The sequence below is a fragment of the Somniosus microcephalus genome, chromosome 2 (genome assembly GCF_052327205.1).
Source record: "Somniosus microcephalus isolate GS21.2 chromosome 2, FLI_Smic_1.0, whole genome shotgun sequence".
Lineage (NCBI taxonomy): Eukaryota > Metazoa > Chordata > Chondrichthyes > Squaliformes > Somniosidae > Somniosus > Somniosus microcephalus.
The window spans coordinates 349583957-349604670 of NC_140988.1; the positions used below are offsets into that span (position 1 = coordinate 349583957).

General features: G+C 45.7%; 1 protein-coding gene across 2 annotated transcripts in view; it reads left to right on the top strand.

Moving 5' to 3' along the window:
* The window catches only part of ubox5 (U-box domain containing 5), a 50338-nt gene extending 38808 nt beyond the window's left edge, over positions 1–11530 (top strand). The window contains exons 3-5 of one of the 2 annotated variants that reach the window (XM_085975513.1): positions 1910–3074; positions 8159–8302; positions 9774–11530. In XM_085975513.1, the coding sequence (XP_085831639.1) occupies positions 1910–3074; positions 8159–8302; positions 9774–9982 (1518 nt within the window). In that variant the 3' untranslated portion in view covers positions 9983–11530. The remainder of the gene's footprint in view (positions 1–1909; positions 3075–8158; positions 8303–9773) is intronic. The other variant, XM_085975514.1, reaches the window with a different exon arrangement.
* The last annotated feature ends 9184 nt before the right edge of the window (positions 11531–20714 follow it).

Here is a 20714-nt window from a genome sequence, read left to right on the forward strand (position 1 = left end):
AAAATGTGAAGTTAGCCACTTTGGTAGGAAGAATAAAAAAGCAAAATATTATTTAAATGGAGAGAGTCTACAGAATGCTGCGGTACAGAGGGATCTGGGTGTCCTCGTACATGAAACACAAAAACCTCTGGACCTGAGCTTTAGAATACAGCTTCTCTGAGGCAAAAGGCCCCTTGACAATGATGAACTTGTACTGCTTTTCATTTCCCTCTGTTCCAAGTTACTGCGTTTAGTGGAATCATGAGCAAACTGATGCCATGGTGGGTGGGGGGTGGCGGGCAGCAGCCTGATGCAAGGGAGGCCCAGGGAAACCTGAAAAATACATTTCAAACTTATCTTCTAGGCCTCTTATGGGCCAGGATCGGCTCCCGGAAAGTTTTACCTGTTGACTATCTGCATATTTAAAACAGGACTCTGCTTCCTTCCTGCGAGTGTCCTGCTCAAAAGAGCAGGTTAATAAGGTGACACAGCGGGACGGAAGCAGGATCGGAGGGGTTTCTGCCTGGTGTGGGCAGTTAAAATCGGGGCCATAGTATTTTACAGCATAGAACAAGGCATCTGCGCCCAAGCCCTCCACTTCGTCCCATTCTCCTGCCCGTTCGCCATACCGGTTTACATTTTTCTTTTTGAAATAGTTATCCACTTTCCTTTTAAAGCTATTATGGATTCTGCTTTCATCCCTGTTTCTGGGAGGGTATTACGTAGTATTACATTCCAATAGTGACAGCCTTCTGCATTTTAAAAACATCTCCCTTCATTCGTTTTAATTTTATGCCCTCCAGTCATCGATTCACTGACCAGTGGAAATTGTTTTTCCTGCATTGCTTTATGAAAACCTCTTGCAATTTTGAAGACTTCTATCAGATTTCCCCTTCACCTTCTCTGTTCACCACTAGATGGGGCACTCAGAGCAGTGAAGCATTCTTTTTCAAGTGGAGGAGAAATTCAGAGTTGAGCTCAGCATCTGTGAAGGCAGCTGTGGACGTCAGGGTCTCTGTTTCAGGAAGAAGTAGTGCACCAAAAGGTGGGAAGGAAAGCCGAGGGATTAAAATGGAGGTTCATTAAATCCCGATTTCTGACCACCTAGTAAGTTACAGTGAATGGGTTTGACATTACATATTACATAGAATTTACAGCACAGAAACAGGCCAGCTGGTCTGTACTGGTGTTTATGCTCCACACGAGCCTCCTCCCACCTTACTTCATCTAACCCCCATCAGCATATCCTTCTATTCCTTTCTCCCTCTTGTACTTATCTAGCTTCCCCTTAAAGGCATCGATACTATTTGCCTGAACCACTCAATGTGGGAGCGAGTTCCACATTCTAACCACTCTCTGGGTAAAGAGATATCTCCAGAATTCTTTATTCGATTTATCAGTGACTATCTTGTAATCATGGCCCCTAGCTTTGGACTCCCCACAAGTGGAAACATTTTCTCTACATCTAGCCTATCAAACCCCTTCATAATTTTAAGGACCTCTATTATTATTATTTTTTTTACTGAGGGTATTTATCCTCCATTGAAGGCCACTCGCCCATCAGCATTCAGGTTCTCACTGGGTCCTGTCCCTCTGCAGCTGAGGGGAGAGGTGGACAATCCCCTTCCAAATCCCCACCAGCAGTTCCTTTGGCTGGCAGCAGGGAGGCAAGAATGGCGACCTGGTGATGAGGCTCTCTTTCCCCTCCTCTCCCCTTACAGAGAGATGGCACAAACCTTGCCCAGTTCCACCCTGCTCCGTGCTGCCGTATATGGAATCTGACTGGAGTGGGAAATCGGGCCTGCCCCTTCCTGCTCTGTAGCCCAAACCCGCGCTGTGTTGATGAATTAACGGAAGAAAGTTTTGAATCAAACGGGTGTAAAGTGGCAATCGATTTCCACCTTTTATCCTCTTGTTACATTTTGCCCAGGTCTGTGCCGACGGCTATGAAGTGAGCAATCTGATATCTGCGGACCCAGTGAAAAGAAAATGCGGATTCCGTGCTGAGTACTTCATCAAACCTCCTCTGCACGTTACCATTTCATTCCCGTTTAATGTGGAACTGTGTAGGATTGACCTGGATGTCTCGGCTGGCTTGCAAAACTCTTTGGGATTGGATATTTACACATGTACCACATGTAGTAAGAGTGTGACGTGCAATGAAATTTCCACACAAAACTCTCGGATGGCAGGCCAGGCCTTTTCTGACAACGATGTATTTACATTGGTTGGGAAGGCCATGCTGAAAAACCAAAAAGTATCCTTCAGGCACAAAGCCTTTAAGCCCAGGCCACCTTTTATTGAGTTTAACGAGCCTTCTGCTGTCGACGGCAGTACTTTGGTGCAAGATTTGTGGAATAAGGGGCAATTTTCATTGACAAATATAAACCACCTCAGGATTTGCATCACTTATGTGTCAGGAGGCAGTTTGCCTTGTTTAAGAAGGGTGGACGTCTGGGGACAACCATCTAGGTCGTCCCCTCGTAAAGTTATTGAAAATGTCTTCAAAGTTTATCGGCAATACAAGGCTGGGCGACCGATTCCAACTGTCAAGCAGGAAAATGTTCCCATCACGCCATCTAGCAACACACCGAGTGACGGCCTGCAGCCGGGTACAAGCGGACCTCCGATGACTAATGAGAACATTCCAGAAGAATTTCTGGACCCCATCACTTCCGAGATCATGGTCCTTCCTATGTTGCTTCCCTGTGGTAAGGTGATTGACCAGAGCACGCTGGACAAATACAGTCAGTGCGAAGCTGTGTGGGGCAGAGTGCCAAATGATCCCTTCACCAGCATCCCCTTCAGCCGGCATTCCAAGCCAGTCCCTCACTCGACTCTTAAAGCAAGGCTGGACCATTTCCTGCTGCACACCACAATACCAGACCGCGCCATCGTGGGGAGAACACGAGTTGGATTTGTGGCCTCGTCTGCAGTGAAGAGAAAATCGGACTCCATGCAAGATGTAACCATGAATCCTGCCTCGGGACAAATAAGTGCCTGCACTAGTTGGAACTCTACTGCTGTGTCAGATGGTGCTGGAAAGAGATTCAAAGCAGAAGTGAAAGAACCACAAAAGCCTGGGCAAGATTTGGGTATAACCATCTTTCATTTTCTCCTTTGTGTCAGTTTAAGGTATTACTTTTGCAGATATTATCTTCTCCTGAAGGTATTGATTATGACTTGGGGTTCAGTTTCACCAGTATCAGTTATCCTCCTGTAACTGACCATTCCTCATGTGTGAGTTGAGAGATTACAGGAACATGGGAATTTCTCGACGATAAAAGACCAGGGTCCATCTAGGTTGCCTTCTACCATCCTGGTAGTCACCCGATACATGATAATGGAGTTGTTGACTAATCATAGCAATCAATCTCTATCAAACAATTAATCCAATAAGGAATTCAGGAGAAAATTCTTTGCTCAGGGAGTGGTTAGAATGTGGAACTCGCTACCACAGGGAGTGGTTGAGATGATTAGCATAGATGTATTTAAGGGGAAGCAAGATAAACACATGAGGGAGAAAGGAATAGAAGGATATGCTGATGGAGGAGGCTCGTGTGGAGCATAAACACCGGCACAGACTAGTTGGGCTGAATTCCCTGTTTCTGTGCTGTAAAATGCTATGGAATTAGTCCACAACCTGAAACGAGGAAAACCCCAAGTGATGGAGAATTTTGGGAGCCAGAGGTCCAAAGACACCTGTTCCTCCCAAGCGTGCTCCACTTACCATATATCATGTCTCAAATTATTCATTGTACAGGAAACTCTCGTTTAAACGGCACCTAAATATCCGGAATTCTCTATTAACCGGCAAAATTCTCACTCCGAAAACAACACCTCAATAACCGGCAATGTTGCCGAGTCCGAGTCTCCCGCGGTGGCCGAGTTAGTCAGTGGGGGTAGTTCTCCAAACTGCCACTACTCGGCTTCTTGGCGCTGTCGGATGTCCGAACACCTCAATAACAGGAGTTTGACTCTCCCGCGCTGCCGGGAGTACCCAATTACTGTATACTGCACATTTCTTGATTTTTTAATTTCTGTTTGTTTAAAAATAGCCTCGGTAGATAACCCTCTCCGTCACCTGGAATTTTTAATCAACAGGCACCATCCCGGTCCCGTCGGTGCTGGATACCAAAGAGTTTCCTGTACTGTGTTTATTAGTTTGAGGCCATTGTTGCTGATCTGATCATGCTGTCACCTTGCATCTACACCTGTGCACTTGCCAGCAAGGTCGCTGGACAGTAGTCAGGAGCAGCAACCCTGGCTGATTCTACATCTCTCCCCTTAGCACATGGATGCAAAGATCCACTTGTAATATCCCTACCACAGCTAAGATCAGCTAACCCAGCACAGATGAGGAATCATACCTGGTCCCTCCAGATCTGTATGGCTTTGTCACATACTAACTGAGTGGTCAAGCGACAGTCTTTGTTTTTTCTGCCCTTTGATTTAGATCCTACACCATCACCTCCAGCACAGAAGTGCATCCATTTATAGATAATAATTGCCTTCAGCGCTTGTGTCTGTCTTCGAAGTGTTATACTTTGTTACCGATGCAAAATATTGGCCCAGATATTCCGATCCCTACGGGTGTGTACGCACTGTGTACCCACCCGTAGGGACGTCAGAAATGCCGGATTCAGGCATGCACAGCACATGCACTGAAAACCGGCATTTCCGATGTCAAGAATGGTCTTGACAGATCCTCCGGCTGCCCTGGAGAAGGGCCTCTGCGGGCGGATAGTTCTGCTTTTTGGAGATCCTCCGCCCGCAGAAAACCCTTACAATTCTTACACCTGGTTTAAAAAAAAAAAAAAAAATTCTTTTTTTCTACCCTTATCCTGGTAAAAGCAGCTGTAAAGGCTTTTACCAGGATAAGAGTAGAAAAAAAGTTTTAAAAGATTTTCACTGATTTATCTTTTAAAAAATACTTTAAAAAAAGGTATGTTTATTTTTAGCCCCGTAAAATACTTTAATTATTTTTTCAAAAAATTACATTTTTGTATTGTAATTTCAAGTCATTTTAAAAATGTAATTAAAAAAAAAGTTTTACTATTTTTTCATTGATCTCCATTCATATATTTGACAGGTCTTCCTGTCAAATGAATGAAGGGAGATTCCCTTCTGTGATTGGCTCCCCATGGCCCACGTGATCCCAGGGACGCTGCGAACTACCTGTGCCTCTGGGATACCTGGGCCCTGCGCACTTCAAGTTTGGAGAGGCCCAGCATCGGAACTGTGCGCGTCCCGGGAGCCCTCGGGTAAGGGTGCAGATTTTTCCAGATCGCAGGCCTGCGGGAGGCCTGCAATCGGAAAATACAGGCCATTATATTTAAAAAGAGAAAGAAAGCTGGTCATTTAATGCTGGATTCTTCTGACCTGTAGCCAGAATTTAAAAGCAGGTACACTTAAGTTCGTAGAATAATACAGCAAAGAAGGAGGCCATTCAGCCAATCGTGCCTTTGCCGACTCTGGTAGAGCTATCCAATTAGTCCCACTCCCTTGCTCTTTCCCCATAGCCCTGTAATTATTTTCCCTTCAAGCATTTATCCAATTGTCTTTTGAAAGTTACTATTGAATCTGCTTCCACCATCGTTTCAGGCAGTGCATTCCAGATCACAACAACTCGCTGTGTAAAAATAAAAAAATTTCCTCATGTCGACTCTGGTTCTTTTGCCAATCACCTTAAATCTGTGCCCTCTGGTTATCAACCTTTCTGCCACTGGAAACAGTTTCTCCTTATTTACTCTTACCAAAACCATTCATGATTTTGAACACCTCTATCAAATCTCCTCTTACCCTTGTCTGCTCTAAGGAGAACAACCCCATCTTCTTCAGTCTCTCCACATAAGTTCTAACTGACCTCAAGAATTGCTAAAATTACCTGATTTGCCTGTTTATCCTACTTTCCCATTGAGGTACTGAAGTTATGGCCTTAAAATGACTTGGCCAGATAAACACAACTCCACCTTAACAGCTAAACATTAAAAACCAGGCTCCAGGCTACCCGTGAGCAGTGCCATGGGCGATCCATTGATCCACGTAAAAATCTGGACAGTCTCACAAGTTCACAATTACAGATAAGGAAGGCCAGTAGGCCCATGTAAAGTTCTATGATTCCCAATGCACTGTGCCAGGATTTCAGGGCCTCCCCAAATGGTCACAACTGGGCCTGCGGCTGCAGTAAGTGTAGGCCCAATGTAGAAAGAAAGACTTGCATTTCTATAGCACCTTTCACAACCTCAGGACGTCCCAAAGCGCTTTACAGTTACAGAAGTACTTTTGAAGTGTAGTCGCTGTTGTAATGTAGGAAACGCGACAGACAGTTTGCGCACAGCAAGCTCCCACCAACAGCAATGTGATGACGACCAGATAATTTATTTTAGTGATGTTAATTGAGGGATAAATATTGGCCATGACACCGGGGAGAACTTCCCTGCTCCTCTTCAAAATAGTGCCATGGGATCTTTAATATTCACATGAGAGAGCAGACGGGGCCTCGGTTTAAGGGCTAATCCGAAAGACGGCACCTCCGACAGTGCAGCACTCCCTCAGCACTGCACTAGAGTGTCAGCCTGGAGCTTTGTGCTCAAGTCTCTGGCGTGGGACTTGAGCCCACAACCTTCTGACTCAGAGGCCAGGGTGCCACCCACTGAGCCACGGCTGGCACGCGCTGATGAGACAGGAGAGGGCGTTCCTGGCCTCCCGCCTCAATTTCCTTTGTCTGAACCCATGGGGTGCCCAAGTGGAGAGGCACCTTAAAAAAACAAAACCTGGTGACAGAGACCAGAGGGTCTGACTGTGGGGATCTTGGAAGCACCCTGAAGATTGAAGGTGCCACAAATTTCCTGAAGGTGTTTTTCATATTCTTCCCATCCCCGCGCCTCTCCCCAGAGCAAGCGTTAGGCGTCAGACCTTCTGACTGGTGCCTCTAGCAGCAGCTGAGAGACCCTCGTCCCGGCAGTCAGGGTCTATTGCAGACCTCCCAGAACTGGGCACAGGACTCACATTCTGAGTAGTTTCAGAATTTATCCAGGGTAGGATTTATTGATGCATCAATTCTTTATTTCATCGAGAAAGCCACTTTCATTGGTAACCGTTTACTAATCGTGCAGATAATGTATCTTCCTAATTGGGCAGCAACGCTAAATGATGAAAACGAAAGGGAGATGGGGCAAAACTTTGTGGCCAGAAAGTATTGGAGTTAAATCTTTTTCACCCGTTCAGTTTAGGTGCTTGTGAAATAAGGATTGTTTATCACTGCAATGTATAACAGGCTGCCGTTTCGCTATCACCTGTTTTACACTAGTGCGCAAAGTCAAAATTACCCCTTAATGAGTCAGGAAAGAGATTTCGAGCGAGAGAAGCAATAATAAATGCCTCTAACGCAGGTAACATAGCTAATAATGTAAATTTACCCAGAAAAGTATAGTGTTCTTTCAGTATTGATTAACGTTGCGTTTGTTTTTTGCAACTATATTCTACAATGATAAAAATAATTGTTTTAATCCCAGTAATACCATTTTGTGTGTAATCTCTGCATTGTGAACTGAACGGAGACATTGTGCCATTAAGTCTAAAATTTTAAAAAATTAAGTTAGGAAAAGACTGATTATATTTTATAAAAGAGCACTGTGGCCTGTACTTGGCTCACTGCATTATTATCCACGTGCTGCCTCATCTGTCTAGCACAGGCTACTGGTTTCCAGTACCCTGCTCAATCATAGAATCATAGAAACCTACAGCACAGAAGGAGGCCATTCGGCCCGTCGTGCCTGTGCTGGCTCTTTGAAAGAGCAGACGTACTTAGTCCCACATCCCTGCTTTTAGTCCGTAACCCTATAAGTTCCTCATCCTCAAGTCCAACACCCTTTTAAAATTATTTATGGGATCAGCTTCCACCACCTTTTCAGGTAGAGCGTTCCAGATCTCCACAACTCTTGAGTGAAAACAAATCTCCTCATCTCCCCTCTCGATCTTTTGCCAATTGATTTTGAATCTATGACCTCTGGTTATTGACCCACTCGACACGGAATAGTTTTTCTCTATCCACTCTATCAAAACCTCTTGTCATCTTGAAACCTTCTCTGTTTCAATACCTAATATGCTGGTAGGCATTCAAATTCTGTGTCTAAGTTCTTTTAAGTGTGATTTGCTTTTTGTTCGTGTCTGACAGGTACGGTTTCCCATGAGCAGAGGCTATCACAGAGTCTGGACAGCGCCTTGGCTTCCGCCTTAAGCACTTTCCCATCATTCACTGCCAGGCAAAGACAAGACAAACCACAGTCAGCAGGTGGCAGCAACGCTGACTATGTGCCAGGTACTGTATGTGAACAGTGGCTCTGAGCTAGTTTGTAATGCTGTGACAATAACAATAGCTCGCACTTGTGTAGCACCCATTAGAGTAGCAGTCTAATGGAGCCAGACACCCCAAGGCAATGTCAGCTGGCTTAGTAGCACTGTGTGACCTCCAAGCCAGAAGGTTGTGGGTTCAAATCGCACTATGAGTTTAAGCACATAACCCAGGTTGTCCGTGCAGTTGACAGAGTGCTGCATAGTCGGAGGTGTCTTTTGGATGAGACGTTAAACCGAGGCCCCCATCTACTTGCTCAGGGGGATGGCACAATTCGAAGCAGAGCAGCAAATTCTCCCGGTGTCCTGCCCGACATTCCTCCCTCAAATAGCACCGGCATTAAACAGATTATCTGGGCATTTATCTGTGGGATCTTGTCTGCAAATTGGCTTCTGCAGTTGCCTGCATAACAATAGTGACTACACTTCCAAAGTACTTCATTAATTGTCGTGCTTTGGGCGTCCCGAGGACTTGATAAGGCACTATATGAATGGAAGTTCGGCATAAGAAATAGGAGCAGGAGTAGGCCAATCGGCCCCTCGAGCCTGCTCCACCATTCAATAAGATCATGGCTGATCTGACCCTAACCTCAAATATACTATCACTCTCCATCCCACCCGAACCCATGTGATCTCCCGGGAGAGGCGAAAAACCAGATAAAAAACCCAATGGCCAATTTGGGAGAAAAAATCTGGGAAATTCCTCTCCGACCCATCTAGGCAATCGAAACTCGTCCAGGAGATCACTCTGTCCCTATATTTTCTATATAGTGTAGCTGTTCACCAGATAAACAGGCTGAACTATTTCAGAAAGTTTTTCAGTGATTTTCTTTTAAAGCGGTAAGATAATGAAACCAACAGTACCCCAGAAAGGAGCTAACATCTTGAGAACAGGAGTGGAAGGTAGCAAAGAGACAAAAACATACTCTGAAAATCACAGTGACAGATGTGAAACTCTTGGCTGGCATGTACATTGTTTTAGCAGTTTGTCTACAATTAGTTTGAAGGGCTTTTTTTAAGAGGAAATTGTTAACTAACTGAATAAACTCTGAGCTGCTTTAGAAAAAAATGGATTGATCTGAATTATGAATTTGTGATTATTAGAGCAAATAACTTCGTGCAGATTGTATTCTGCAGAGTTAACGTGGGAATTGATTTCCTTTCAATGGAATGATCTATAATAAGTTGAAGTATTCCTGTTGGAGCTTATTGTTTTTTTTTAATTGAAATTTTCAAAAAGATAATGTTTAACTTTCTGTACTTGTTGAAATGTTCTCCTGCTAAACCAGCCTCAGTATAAAGATATCACCGCTGATAGAATTTCGATTTGCCGGAGACCAGAATTGAGCGTGAAAGGAATGCTGCTACCTTAAACTGTGTTTGGTGCAAAGAAATCTTCAAACTGCTTTAAAAATAAAGTGTGGCCTGTTTCTCCACAGAGCGGAATCCAGTCAGCTCTGATGAAGCGTGCAGCACCTGCAGCAAGGCATTCTCCGCATACTCCAAGAACGTGGTCGTGTACAGATTGATGTGTGGGCACCTTATCTGCAGGCCCTGTTTATCAGAGAGGCAGAAATCGTCAGCACTCTCCTGTTCGAAATGCAACAGGACAATCTGTACTAGTGATGTGGTGCGGGTTCATCTTTAGACTCCTGACACTTTGAGCTGCTCTCAGTGCATTGGGGAGAGGTTGGAAATGCTGTTCTCTTTCATTCAAACAAGAACCTAATCTGTACTCCACTAGAGCTGGCAAAATCAAAGAGCAGGAAAAGGCATTTAAATATAAATTTGATATTTGAAACGCATTATTTGCAATGTTGATGCACTGTAGCCGATCTCAACTGTAGGGTTGACTGGGAGCACACTTGAGAATTCATCAGTGTTGTAACATAGTAGTTAAGGTGCTAACTTCACAATGCAGGTCGCAATTTGGTTCCTGGCTGGATTATCCGATGCAAAGCTTTGAGAAGAGCAAAGCATCTCGCCTCAGAAGAGTAAAAGTCCTAAAGAGTAAGAGGTAATTAAAATGCAGCAAAGCATTATAAAAACCACAAGCAAAGTTTGAGGAATTAATGAATACAATCTAAGCCCTAATATTGCATTCGTGCCTTTAAATTCCAACAGCCTAACTGTATTCCTACATAACAACAATGACTACTCTTCAAAAGTACTTCATTGGCTGTATAGCGCTTTGGGACGTCTTGAGGTCGTGAAAGGCGCTATATAAATGCAAGTCTTTTTTTCTTTTATTCAGAGCTGTCTCGTGTCTGTCTGTCGACTCGGTAAATGACTGGCCCCATCCAAAACCTGTCTTCTCCAGCCAGGAGACTCGCCAGCCGTAATAACAACAGAAAATGCTGGAAAAACTCAGCAGGCCAGGCAACATCTGTGAAGAGAGAAATAGAGTCAACGTTTCGGGTCGGCCATTTTCCTGCCTTTTCTCTCAGTTCTGTAGAAGGGTTTCGACCCGAAACGTTGACTCTATTTCTCTCTCCACAGATGTTGCCTGGCCTGCTGAGTTTTTCCAGCATTTTCTGTTATTTCGGATTTCCAGCATCCGCAGTATTTTGCTATCGACTAACCAGCCGTGATGTCCCATGGTTGTTCTGGGTACTGTGAAATAAGTGTATTTAGTATTTCTAAGATTGGTTCCTCTTTTCCTCTAGTGGAACTTAAAAGTGAAACATATTTATTGATCGCTTCCAATAAGAATTTTTTTTTTTAAATACTGTAACTTGATCCAGTAACAGTAAAGTTGTGAGAGATTCATTTGGGTATGATGCTTTCGCTTGTCTAGTATTTTAGGGGATGCTAGGTTTTGTTAAGCAAATGATGCCTGGCTGAAATCCATTGGTGACAATTGGTATTAGGATGGCAACAAGTCAAACATAATCTTAAACAACAACAGAAAATGCTGGAAATACTCAGCAGGTCAGGCAGTATCGTGGAGAGAGAAACGGAGTCAACGTTTCAGGTCGATGAACCTTCGTCAGAACTCATGTTAAAAAGAGCAGTTATGTTAACCAGCATTTTGTGTTATAATTCCTGTAAATAAATACATGAGCTTTCTCAGTACATTCTTTATTATTTGCACAAAACTTGTCATGAGACAAGAACGTATGGTCTTCTTTTGAATGTTACAAATTGTATTGAAGAACCATGAAATAAAACTCCGCATCGAATCCATGTTTGCAAATCACTTTGTCAGGTATAATTTTATTAGCATGTGTGGAACATTGATTTTATATTTTTATTAATGTGAGACCTGGGTGCAGGGCCAAGGCCCATAATGCAGGACAGCACCAAGCTTGAGAAGATGGGATATGCTGTAGGTAGTGGTGGTTAGATGACAGCGAGTTTGGTTTTTACAAGTCTGTAGATTGGAGGAAGATGTAAAGACTGAAGGAGAGGAGGAATTTTACACTTTTTTTCAGATCTTGGAAAAGAAGGGGTTATAGGCTAGAGACCGTACAACAGTTTGCATTTCAACACAGTGAGGAGTGGAAGCAGGACGAGTAACTGGAATTTTATTTTTGGAAAATAGGAGGAACAACATAGCAAAATTCATAGCAACAGGAACCATTGAAGCATTAATTAAAATAGAGAGGAACATGAAAGGCTGTGATGGTGAGAGAGGTTCGAGGTGAGAGCAGGATTGTGTATTGGACAACAAGCTTTTTAAAAAAAAAAAAAAAAAAAAAAATTCATTGTCAGGATGTGAGCATCGCTGGCAAGGCCAGCATTTATTACCCATCTCTAGTTGTCCTTGAGAAGGTGGCGGTGGGCCTTGAACCGCTGCAGTCTGTGTGGTGAAGGTACTCCCACAGTGCTGTTAGGTAGGACGTTCCAGGATTTTGACCCAGTGATGATGAAGGAACGACAATAAATGTGCAAGTCGAGATGGTGAGTAACTTGGAGGTGATGATGTTCCCCTGCACCTGCTGCCCTTGTTCTTTTAGATGTTGGAGGTCACGGGTCTGGGAGGTGTTGCCAAAGAAGCCTCGGCGAGTTGCTGCAGCGCATCCTTGTAGATGCAATATCTGGGCCAGCAGAGGCCCAGGTGAGTTTAAATTTTTCCACTTCCTTGTCCCACGAGGAAATCTTGGGCCTCATGTGCCCCAGGCTTCCCCTGTCCACCTGAGCGCAATGGACTTGGACCCCTCCCTCCTCACTTAACTTGCTGGGGACTGTTTTCAAAAATCTCTAAGAACAATATACTACCTGCAGGAATGAGACTTCGCAGTTGCAATTGTTCCCTTTCTGGGCCAGAGTGGTTGAGTGGCATTGCATGAACATAAATCTTGACATTAAAAGGGCTTTCCTCTGTTAAGTGCCAGTCCTAACTTTCTGTGGTGCGTTTAATGGTCAATTAATGTGAAAATGCATCAATCTCTTGAAACTCACGGGGAGGTTGTGGGCGAGTTGCCAATTTTGCGAGGCTAGTGGCGGAGCGATGCAAATCGACCAGCAGTTTGTGGTGATTCGCAACTCAGAGTATCTTTTGATGATGTGCCGGACAATTTACACATTAATAACAGCGTGCTCATTAAACTCGCCATCATTTTGCCAGCAAATTCTGGTACAAAATATGTTACTACTATGTTAAGTCAAGCAACCTGGCTGAAAAACCTGACCTGGGCTATTGATTGATTGATGGGCAATCTTGGACTCAAAACCTGTAACCATTTTGTTGGCGCACAAGTGCTTGGTTATTCAGGCTACTGGGATGTTCTTGAATCATATCAATTTGAATTGCTAAATATCAATCATTTTTTCAATAGGATAAATACTGTAGTGTAGGAATTCGGGTTGACCTCAGCAGGTATTGGACGAATGCCTACTAAATAATCGAGTTCGACTTCAGGAGAACAATAAATAAGTTCTTTAATACAGGAAGCAGACGAATTACAACAGGTAAGTGAGATGGTTGCAGGAGAACCGTAGAGTAGGTCTTTCCCCAGCGGGGATGCCACGAGGACTGAGTCCGCAGTCCTCTGGATAGCGTGATAACGTCATCATGCTCGGCTGTGTTTTCCCGTGCTTCGGGCATCACGTGACTGCATCGTGACGTCAGCGCGTTCGCCCGCGCTTGGGGCGGTCACGTGACCCGCGCCGATACGTCGGCGCGTTTACCCGGCACTGAGGCTGGCCATTGAGGCCGAAGTCGTGAGGAGCGGGAGCTGGAGGCCGAGCTGGGCCAGCGCTTGCCGCGGGAGCGGGAGATCGCGTCGCTCACGTCGGCTGGCCGATGCGGCCGAAGTTGTGGTAGGCCGGGCTGTGCCGGCGGCCACCATGGAAGGCCGAGCCGGGCCCATGGCCGGCGCACGTGCGTCACGTGACGTGACGTCAGTGTGTTAGGACGCATCTTAAAGGGGCAGCAGCCCAAACAGGTAAGTTAAAGGGGCAACGGCCCAAACAGGTAAGTAATATACATACAGTTAGGTTAAAGTGAATTATGTACATTATATATGTAAGGGATACCCGGTGGAACCGCCACAGTAGGGCTGTTTAATTGTGAACAATATACATTTTGCACGGGCGGGGTTGTGGCTACATCTAAAATTGCAGATCAACTCCCTGTTCCCAGCGCACGCTCCATAATTCGGCTATTTTATGGCCCAGGCATCTCCATAAAATTATTTTACAGCATAAATAGACAGTCTTACGCATCACAATAAAACGTAAGCTCGAGTTATTTCAACCAGGGTTCTCCTGATTGGTGAAAATTCCGGCAGATGATCGGGAGAACCCCCACGGAATTCAATCCCACGGTATGGCGTAACGATTTAAACTGTGCTTAAAGTAAAGTTCACTCTCGGTGTACAAAATAAAAACAACTTTGTAATTATTTTAGTTTTCAGAGAAATTTGCTTCTAACTGCTGTCGTCTGGTGTTGTCTTGTCTGCCTTCAGTTGGCACTGAGCAGTCCAACTAATTGGAGCAGTGGGACTAGGGAGTTGATTGTCATTGATTTATAGGATGGAGCCTGGTCTGTAGTTTCAAATCCATTTATAATCAATGTCACCCAATGCCTGATTCAATAGGTTAAGAACGTTAAGAGATTTTAGGAACAGACAGACACTGGATCCATCAACCCTGCCCTGACTTATAGATGTTTGGCTTTTTATTTGAAAATAAACAAATGCGGGAAAGCTGTCTGCACTGTCATTCTGCTGCACCTTCTGTACATTACTGTTCGCCTTCCACTATGAACACATCAGGGAATTGCCAGTGCCTTTGTACAAAGCACAAAATCCAGAATTCAAAAGAATTCATCTTGCTCCTTTCACCACCTCAGGACATCCCAAAGCACTTCACAGCCAATGAAGTGTAGTCACTGTTGTAATGTAGGAAGCACAGCAGCCAGTATGCGCACAGCAAGGTCACACAACAGCAATGTGATCATGACCAGATCATCTGTTTTATTGATCAGGGAGAAATATTGGCCAGGGCACTGGGGAGAGCTCCGCTGCTCCTCTTCGAAATAGTTTTTTTGATTCATTTCTGGGATGTGGGCGTCGCTGGCAAGGCCAGCATTTATTGCCCATTCCTAGTTGCCCTTGAGAAGGTGGTGGTGAGCTGCCTTCTTGAACTGCTGCAGTCCGTATGGTGAAGGTACTCCCACAGTGCTGTTAGGGAGGGAGTTCCAGGATTTTGACCCAGTGACGATGAAGGATCGGCAATACATTTCCAAGTCAGGATGGTGTGTGACGTGGAGGGGAACTTGGAGGTGGTGGTGTTCCCATGCGCCTGCTGCCCTTGTCCTTCTAGGTGGAAGAGGTTGCGGGTTTGGGAGGTGCTGCCGGGATCTGTTCCACCCACCTGAGAGAGCAGACGGGGTCTCGGTTTAGCGTCTCATCTGATAGAGGGCACATCCGACAGTGCAGCATTCTATCAGTACTGCACCGGAGTGTCAGCCTGGACTTTGTGCACCAATCCCTTACGTGGGGCTTGAACCCACGACCTTCTAGACTCAGAAGGGGAGAGTGCTACCAACTGAGCCACAACTGACACCACCTGAGTATAATTCCTTTTGTGTTTTGGCTCGCGATACTCAAATGCCAGCGTCGCAGCGGTCCAATCTTCGATTCCTCTTCTAATAGGCGTCTCCAGGCAGCTCGCTAGCTCTATAATAATGAGGCATGAGGCCCAATATCGTGTACACCTTGGGCCTATCCATTCAGGTGCGCTTGGATTTCTAGGTCCATGTTTAAAACATTCTATTTTATTGTGGACTACAGCAGTATTCATGTGCCAAAATTATAACTTAAAATGTTAAGCCTAATCAAAGAATACTGTGAACTATTACTCTAGTTCCCCCCAAAAATGTTACTCTGAATGAGAAATAGAAAATTGAAGCTTTACATTTACTAGTACTGGTCTTTTTGAGAGATTCTAATGTCTAGAATTCACCTGTATTTGGCATGTATACTCTGTCAGGAGTAAAAATTAGAAAGCCTGGATAAGAAGATATTTGCATTTTTGTAGCACCATTCACATCCTCATGATGTCCTAAGCTGCTTCACTCAATTAATTACTTATGAAGTTCAACCATTGTTATGTTGGCAAATACAGCATCCAATTTTCACACAGGAAGCTCCCACAAACAGCAAATGAGATGAATGACCAGTTAATCTATTTTTAGTGAGGTGGTTAAGGTATGAGTGTTACCAGAAGAACTCCCTACATTTTTTTCAAATAATGCCGTAGGCTCTTTTACCTCCACCCGAACAGGCAGGTGGAGCCTCGGCTTAACATCTCATCTGAAAGATGATACCTCCAACAATGCAGCACTCCCTCGTCTCTGCACGGACGTGTCAGTCTAGTTATGTGCTCAAGTCCTGGAGTGCACGTCCTTCTGATTTTGAGGCTAGAGCACTTCTTGCTGAATCAATCTAACAAGGTTTTCTCCAGTGGTGGTCTATTATTTATGAACACAGTTTACATAAGCCTCACAACAATGATGTTTGCAGTGTACTTGTCCACTGTCATGGTTTTACCCACATCCTAGGGGAACAGTCAGCCAAATAAGAGTTCTGCACACAAATGCATGTAGCATAAGAAATAAAACAAGTGAGTTAGAAGCACAAATTCACCTTAAAGGGTATGATGTAGTCACCATCACAGAGACCTGGCTATAAGCTGGTCATGAGTGGGAGCTAAATATTCCAGGCTATAGGATCATTAGAAAGGACAGGGAAATTGGGGAAAAAAGGGACAGTAGCAATATTGATAAAAGACACAATTACAGCAAAAAAGAAGTGATTTCAGTACAGGTGATCAGGCAGTGGGAACAATATGGGTAGAGTTAAAGAACTGCAAATGTAAAACTCTGGTAGGAGTCAGCAGATCCTCCGATAGTCGTGATGTAGTGGGTTGGGAGTGGGGGGAGGGATGTTTAAATACGGAGGTCAGGGAAGCTTGTAGCAAAAACAATGTGGTTATAATGGGAGAGTTTAATTTTCACATAGACTGGGAGAAGCAGAACAGCACAAGTACTAATGGTAATGAATTCTTAGAATGTATTCGGTACACTTTTTTAGAATAACAAGTTTTAGCTGATAAGGGAACAGGCCACAAGGCATTTAGTGATGAATAACGAACCAGAATTAGTGAACAATCTGGTGGTAAGAGAGCATCTTGCAAATAGTGACCCCAATATGATTGAATTTTGATATTAAGTTTGCGAGGGAGAAAGGAGGATCACAAACCAACATTTTAAATTAAGGCAAACATCAAAGGGATGAGAAATGAATTGATCACAGTAAACTGGGCTGAACTGTTAATGGGTAAACAACAACAACTTGTATTTGTATAGCGCCTTTAACATAGTAAAACGCCCCAGGGTGCTTCACAGGAGTGTTATCAGACAAAATTTGACACCGAGCCATGTAGAGAGAGATTCGGGCAGATGACCAAAAGCTTGGTCAAAGAGGTAGGTTTTAAAGAGTGACTTAAAGGAGGAGAGAGAATTAGAGAGGTGGAGAGGTTTAGGGAGAGAATTCCAGAGCTTAGGGCCCAGGCAGTTGAAGTCATGGTTGCCAATAGTGAAGCGAAGGAAATCGAGAACGCACAAGAGGCCAGAATTAGAGGAGTGCAGAGATCTTGCAGGGCTGGAGGAGGTTACAGAGATAGAGAAGGGTGAGGCCACGGAGGAATTTGAGCACAAGGCTGAGAATTTTAAAATCGAGGCGTTGCCAGACCGGGAGCCAATGTAGGTCAGTGAGTACAGGGGTGATGGGTGAACCGGTCTTGGGGTGATGGGTGAACCGGTCTTGGGGTGATGGGTGAACCGGTCTTGGGGTGATGGGTGAACCGGTCTTGGGGTGATGGGTGAACCGGTCTTGGGGTGATGGGTGAACAGGTCTTGGGGTGATGGGTGAACAGGTCTTGGGGTGATGGGTGAACCGGTCTTGGGGTGATGGGTGAACCGGTCTTGGGCTGATGGGTGAACCGGTCTTGGGCTGATGGGTGAACCGGTCTTGGGGTGATGGGCGAACCGGTCTTGGGCTGATGGGCGAACCGGTCTTGAGGTGATGGGTGAACTGGTCTTGGTGCAAGTTAGGGTACGGGCAGCAGAGTTTAGGATGAGCTCAAGGTTACAGGGGGTGATAGGTGGGAGGCTGTCCAGGGGAGCATTGCATAGCTGGGTTTGGAGGTGACAAAGGCATGGATGCGGCCCACAGACAAACAGTGGGAAGTATTTGGTGCAATATAAAACCAGTACATACCCCTAAAAGGCTCCACTTGTGTAGTTAGGCAGGCATGGTCAACAAATGAGGTATGAGACAGTATCAAACTAAAAGTAAAGGCTTACACAAATGAAAGGAGAGGTAGAAATCCAGTGGACGGAGGACTATAAAAAACAACAAAAGGATACAAAGAAAGTGATGAGGTGCAAAAAGGGAAAATGAAAAACACCTTTCAAGGAATATCAAACAGTAAGGGGGAGAAATTGGATGAGTAGCGCCACCTGTTAGCGCCTAAAGAGGCAGTCAGTGGCTGTAGCGCCACTGGCTGCACCTCCCGCGATATTCAGCAGGGGCGCTAATGGTGGCGTTAGCCTTTTGTGCTGCGCCACCACCGATGATGTCATCGGTGTGCGCAGCGCCCCATTCACGCCCCGATCACGATATTTGGTAGCGAACGCCGCTGTAGCGCCGTTTGCTACCCGCGCCCGGTTTACGGGGCCTTGCTGCGCCGGCAGAGGCGCAAGTTAAGGTGGAGGTGCGGGGCGGCCGCTTTTTCGGTAGCCACCTGCCACCACCTCCGTCCCCGGCCTCCTGGTCCCCCGCCCCCCCGCGGCATTGCCGGCTGTTTCCCAAGAGCCCGGCAGTTCTCCTCGGTGCCGGGCTCTTTTGCCGGCACTCGCGATCGGGGTTTGCGCTGTTGCAGGCCCCTCCCCCTTAACAGTGGGAGGAAGGCCTGCAGTACCGCAGCGTACTGTGCCGCAGCGTGTGGCGCTGCGGCACGTTGCGCTGCGATATTCAGTTTCAGCGCTCTAAGAGGGACGCGGAGCGCCTCAAGCCTCGCCCCGTCTCCCTCTAGGGGCACTTCAACTGAATTTCCGACGATCACTACAGCTCCGAACGCTGCGCAAAAACCAGCGCCCAGGCGAACTTGGCGCCAGTTTGTCGCCTCAACCCAATTTCTAGGCCTAAAAGTTTTATAAATATATTAAGAGAACGAGGGTGGTATGGTGAAATGTAGACCCATTAAAGACAGATGCAGGTGAGAATATAATGAATAATAAGGAAATGGCAGATTTATTAAATGAGTACTTTATATCCGTTTTCATAGTAGAGAAAGAGGACAAAATGCCTGCAGAACAAGGGAGCCTAAAAATAAGTCAAGTGGAAGAATGTAGTGGATTTAATATAAGTAAGAAAAAGACAATGGAAAAAATAATGGGACTTAAGATATACAAATCTCCAGGACCTGATGATGGATCACTTTGGACCTGAGAAAGAGAAATCAGAATATTTTCTTCATGGTGAGAGACTAGAAGCTTACATAGGATAGGATTACATAGGATATACAGCACAGAAACACGTCATTCTGCCCAACCAGTCCATGCCAGCATTTATGCTCCACTCGAGCCTCCTCCCGTCTTTCCTCATCTAAATCTATCAGTATAACCCTCTATTCCCTTCTCCTTCATATGCTTATCTAGCCTCTCCTTAAATGCATCAATTCGCTTCAACCACTCCCTGTGGTAGCAAATTCCACATTCTCACCACTCTCTGGGTAAAGAAGTTTCTTCTGAATTCTCTTTTTGATTTCTTGTTGACTATCTTATATCGATGGCCTCCAGTTTTGCTCTTCCCCACAAGTGGAAACACTCTGGAGGAGAAATTCGGTGGGCTGCGCCACCAGTTAGCGCCTAAAGAGGGCACTCAGTGGCTTTAGCGCCACTGGCCACGCCTCCCGCGATATTTAGTTGGGGCGCTAATGGCGGCGTTAGCCTGTTGCACTGCGCCGCCACCGATGACGTCATCGGTGTGCGCAGCGCCCCGCTACCGGCCCGATCGCGATATTTGGCCTCTGTAGCGCCGTTCGCTAATCGCGCCCAGTTCACGGGGCCTACCTGTGGCGGCAGTGGCGCAAATTAAGAGCGGGGCGGCCGTTTTTTCCGGCGGCCGCCTGCCAGCACCTCCGTCCCCGGCCTCCTGTTCTCCCCCCGCAGCATTGCCGGCTGTTTTCCGAGAGCCCGGCACTTCTCCTCGGTGCCAGGCTCTTTTGCCGGCACTCGCGATCGCTCATCGCGTTGGTGCAGGCCCCTCCTCCTTAAGAATGGGAGGAAGGCCTGCAGTACCGCAGCGCGCCGTGCCACAGCGTGTGGCACGTTGCGCTGCGATATTCAGTTTCAGCGCCCTAAGAGGGACGTGGAGCGCCTCGAGCCTCGCCCCGTGTCCCTCTTGGGGCGCTCAAGCTGAATTTCCGGCGATCGCTGCTGCTCCGATCGCAGCGCAAAATCTGGCGCCCAGGCGAGCTTGGCGCCCCGTTTGCGGCTCAACCCAATTTCTCCCCCGATCTACTCTATCAAAACCTTTCATAATTTTAAAGACCTCTATTAGGTCACCCCTCAGCCATCTCTTGAGACCCAGCCTATTTATCCTTTCCTGATAGGTATACCCTCGCATTTCTAATATCATCCTTGTAAATCTTTTTTTGTACCTCTTCAGTGCCCCATATCCTTTTCATAATATGGCGACCAGAATTGTACGCAGTACTCCAAGTGTGGTCTAACCAAGGTTCGATACAAGTTTAGCAATAACCTCCCTACATTTCAATTCTATCCCTCTAGAAATAAACCCTAGTGCCTGGTTTGCTTTTTTTATGGCCTTGTTAACCTGTGTCGCTACTTTCAGTGATTTGTG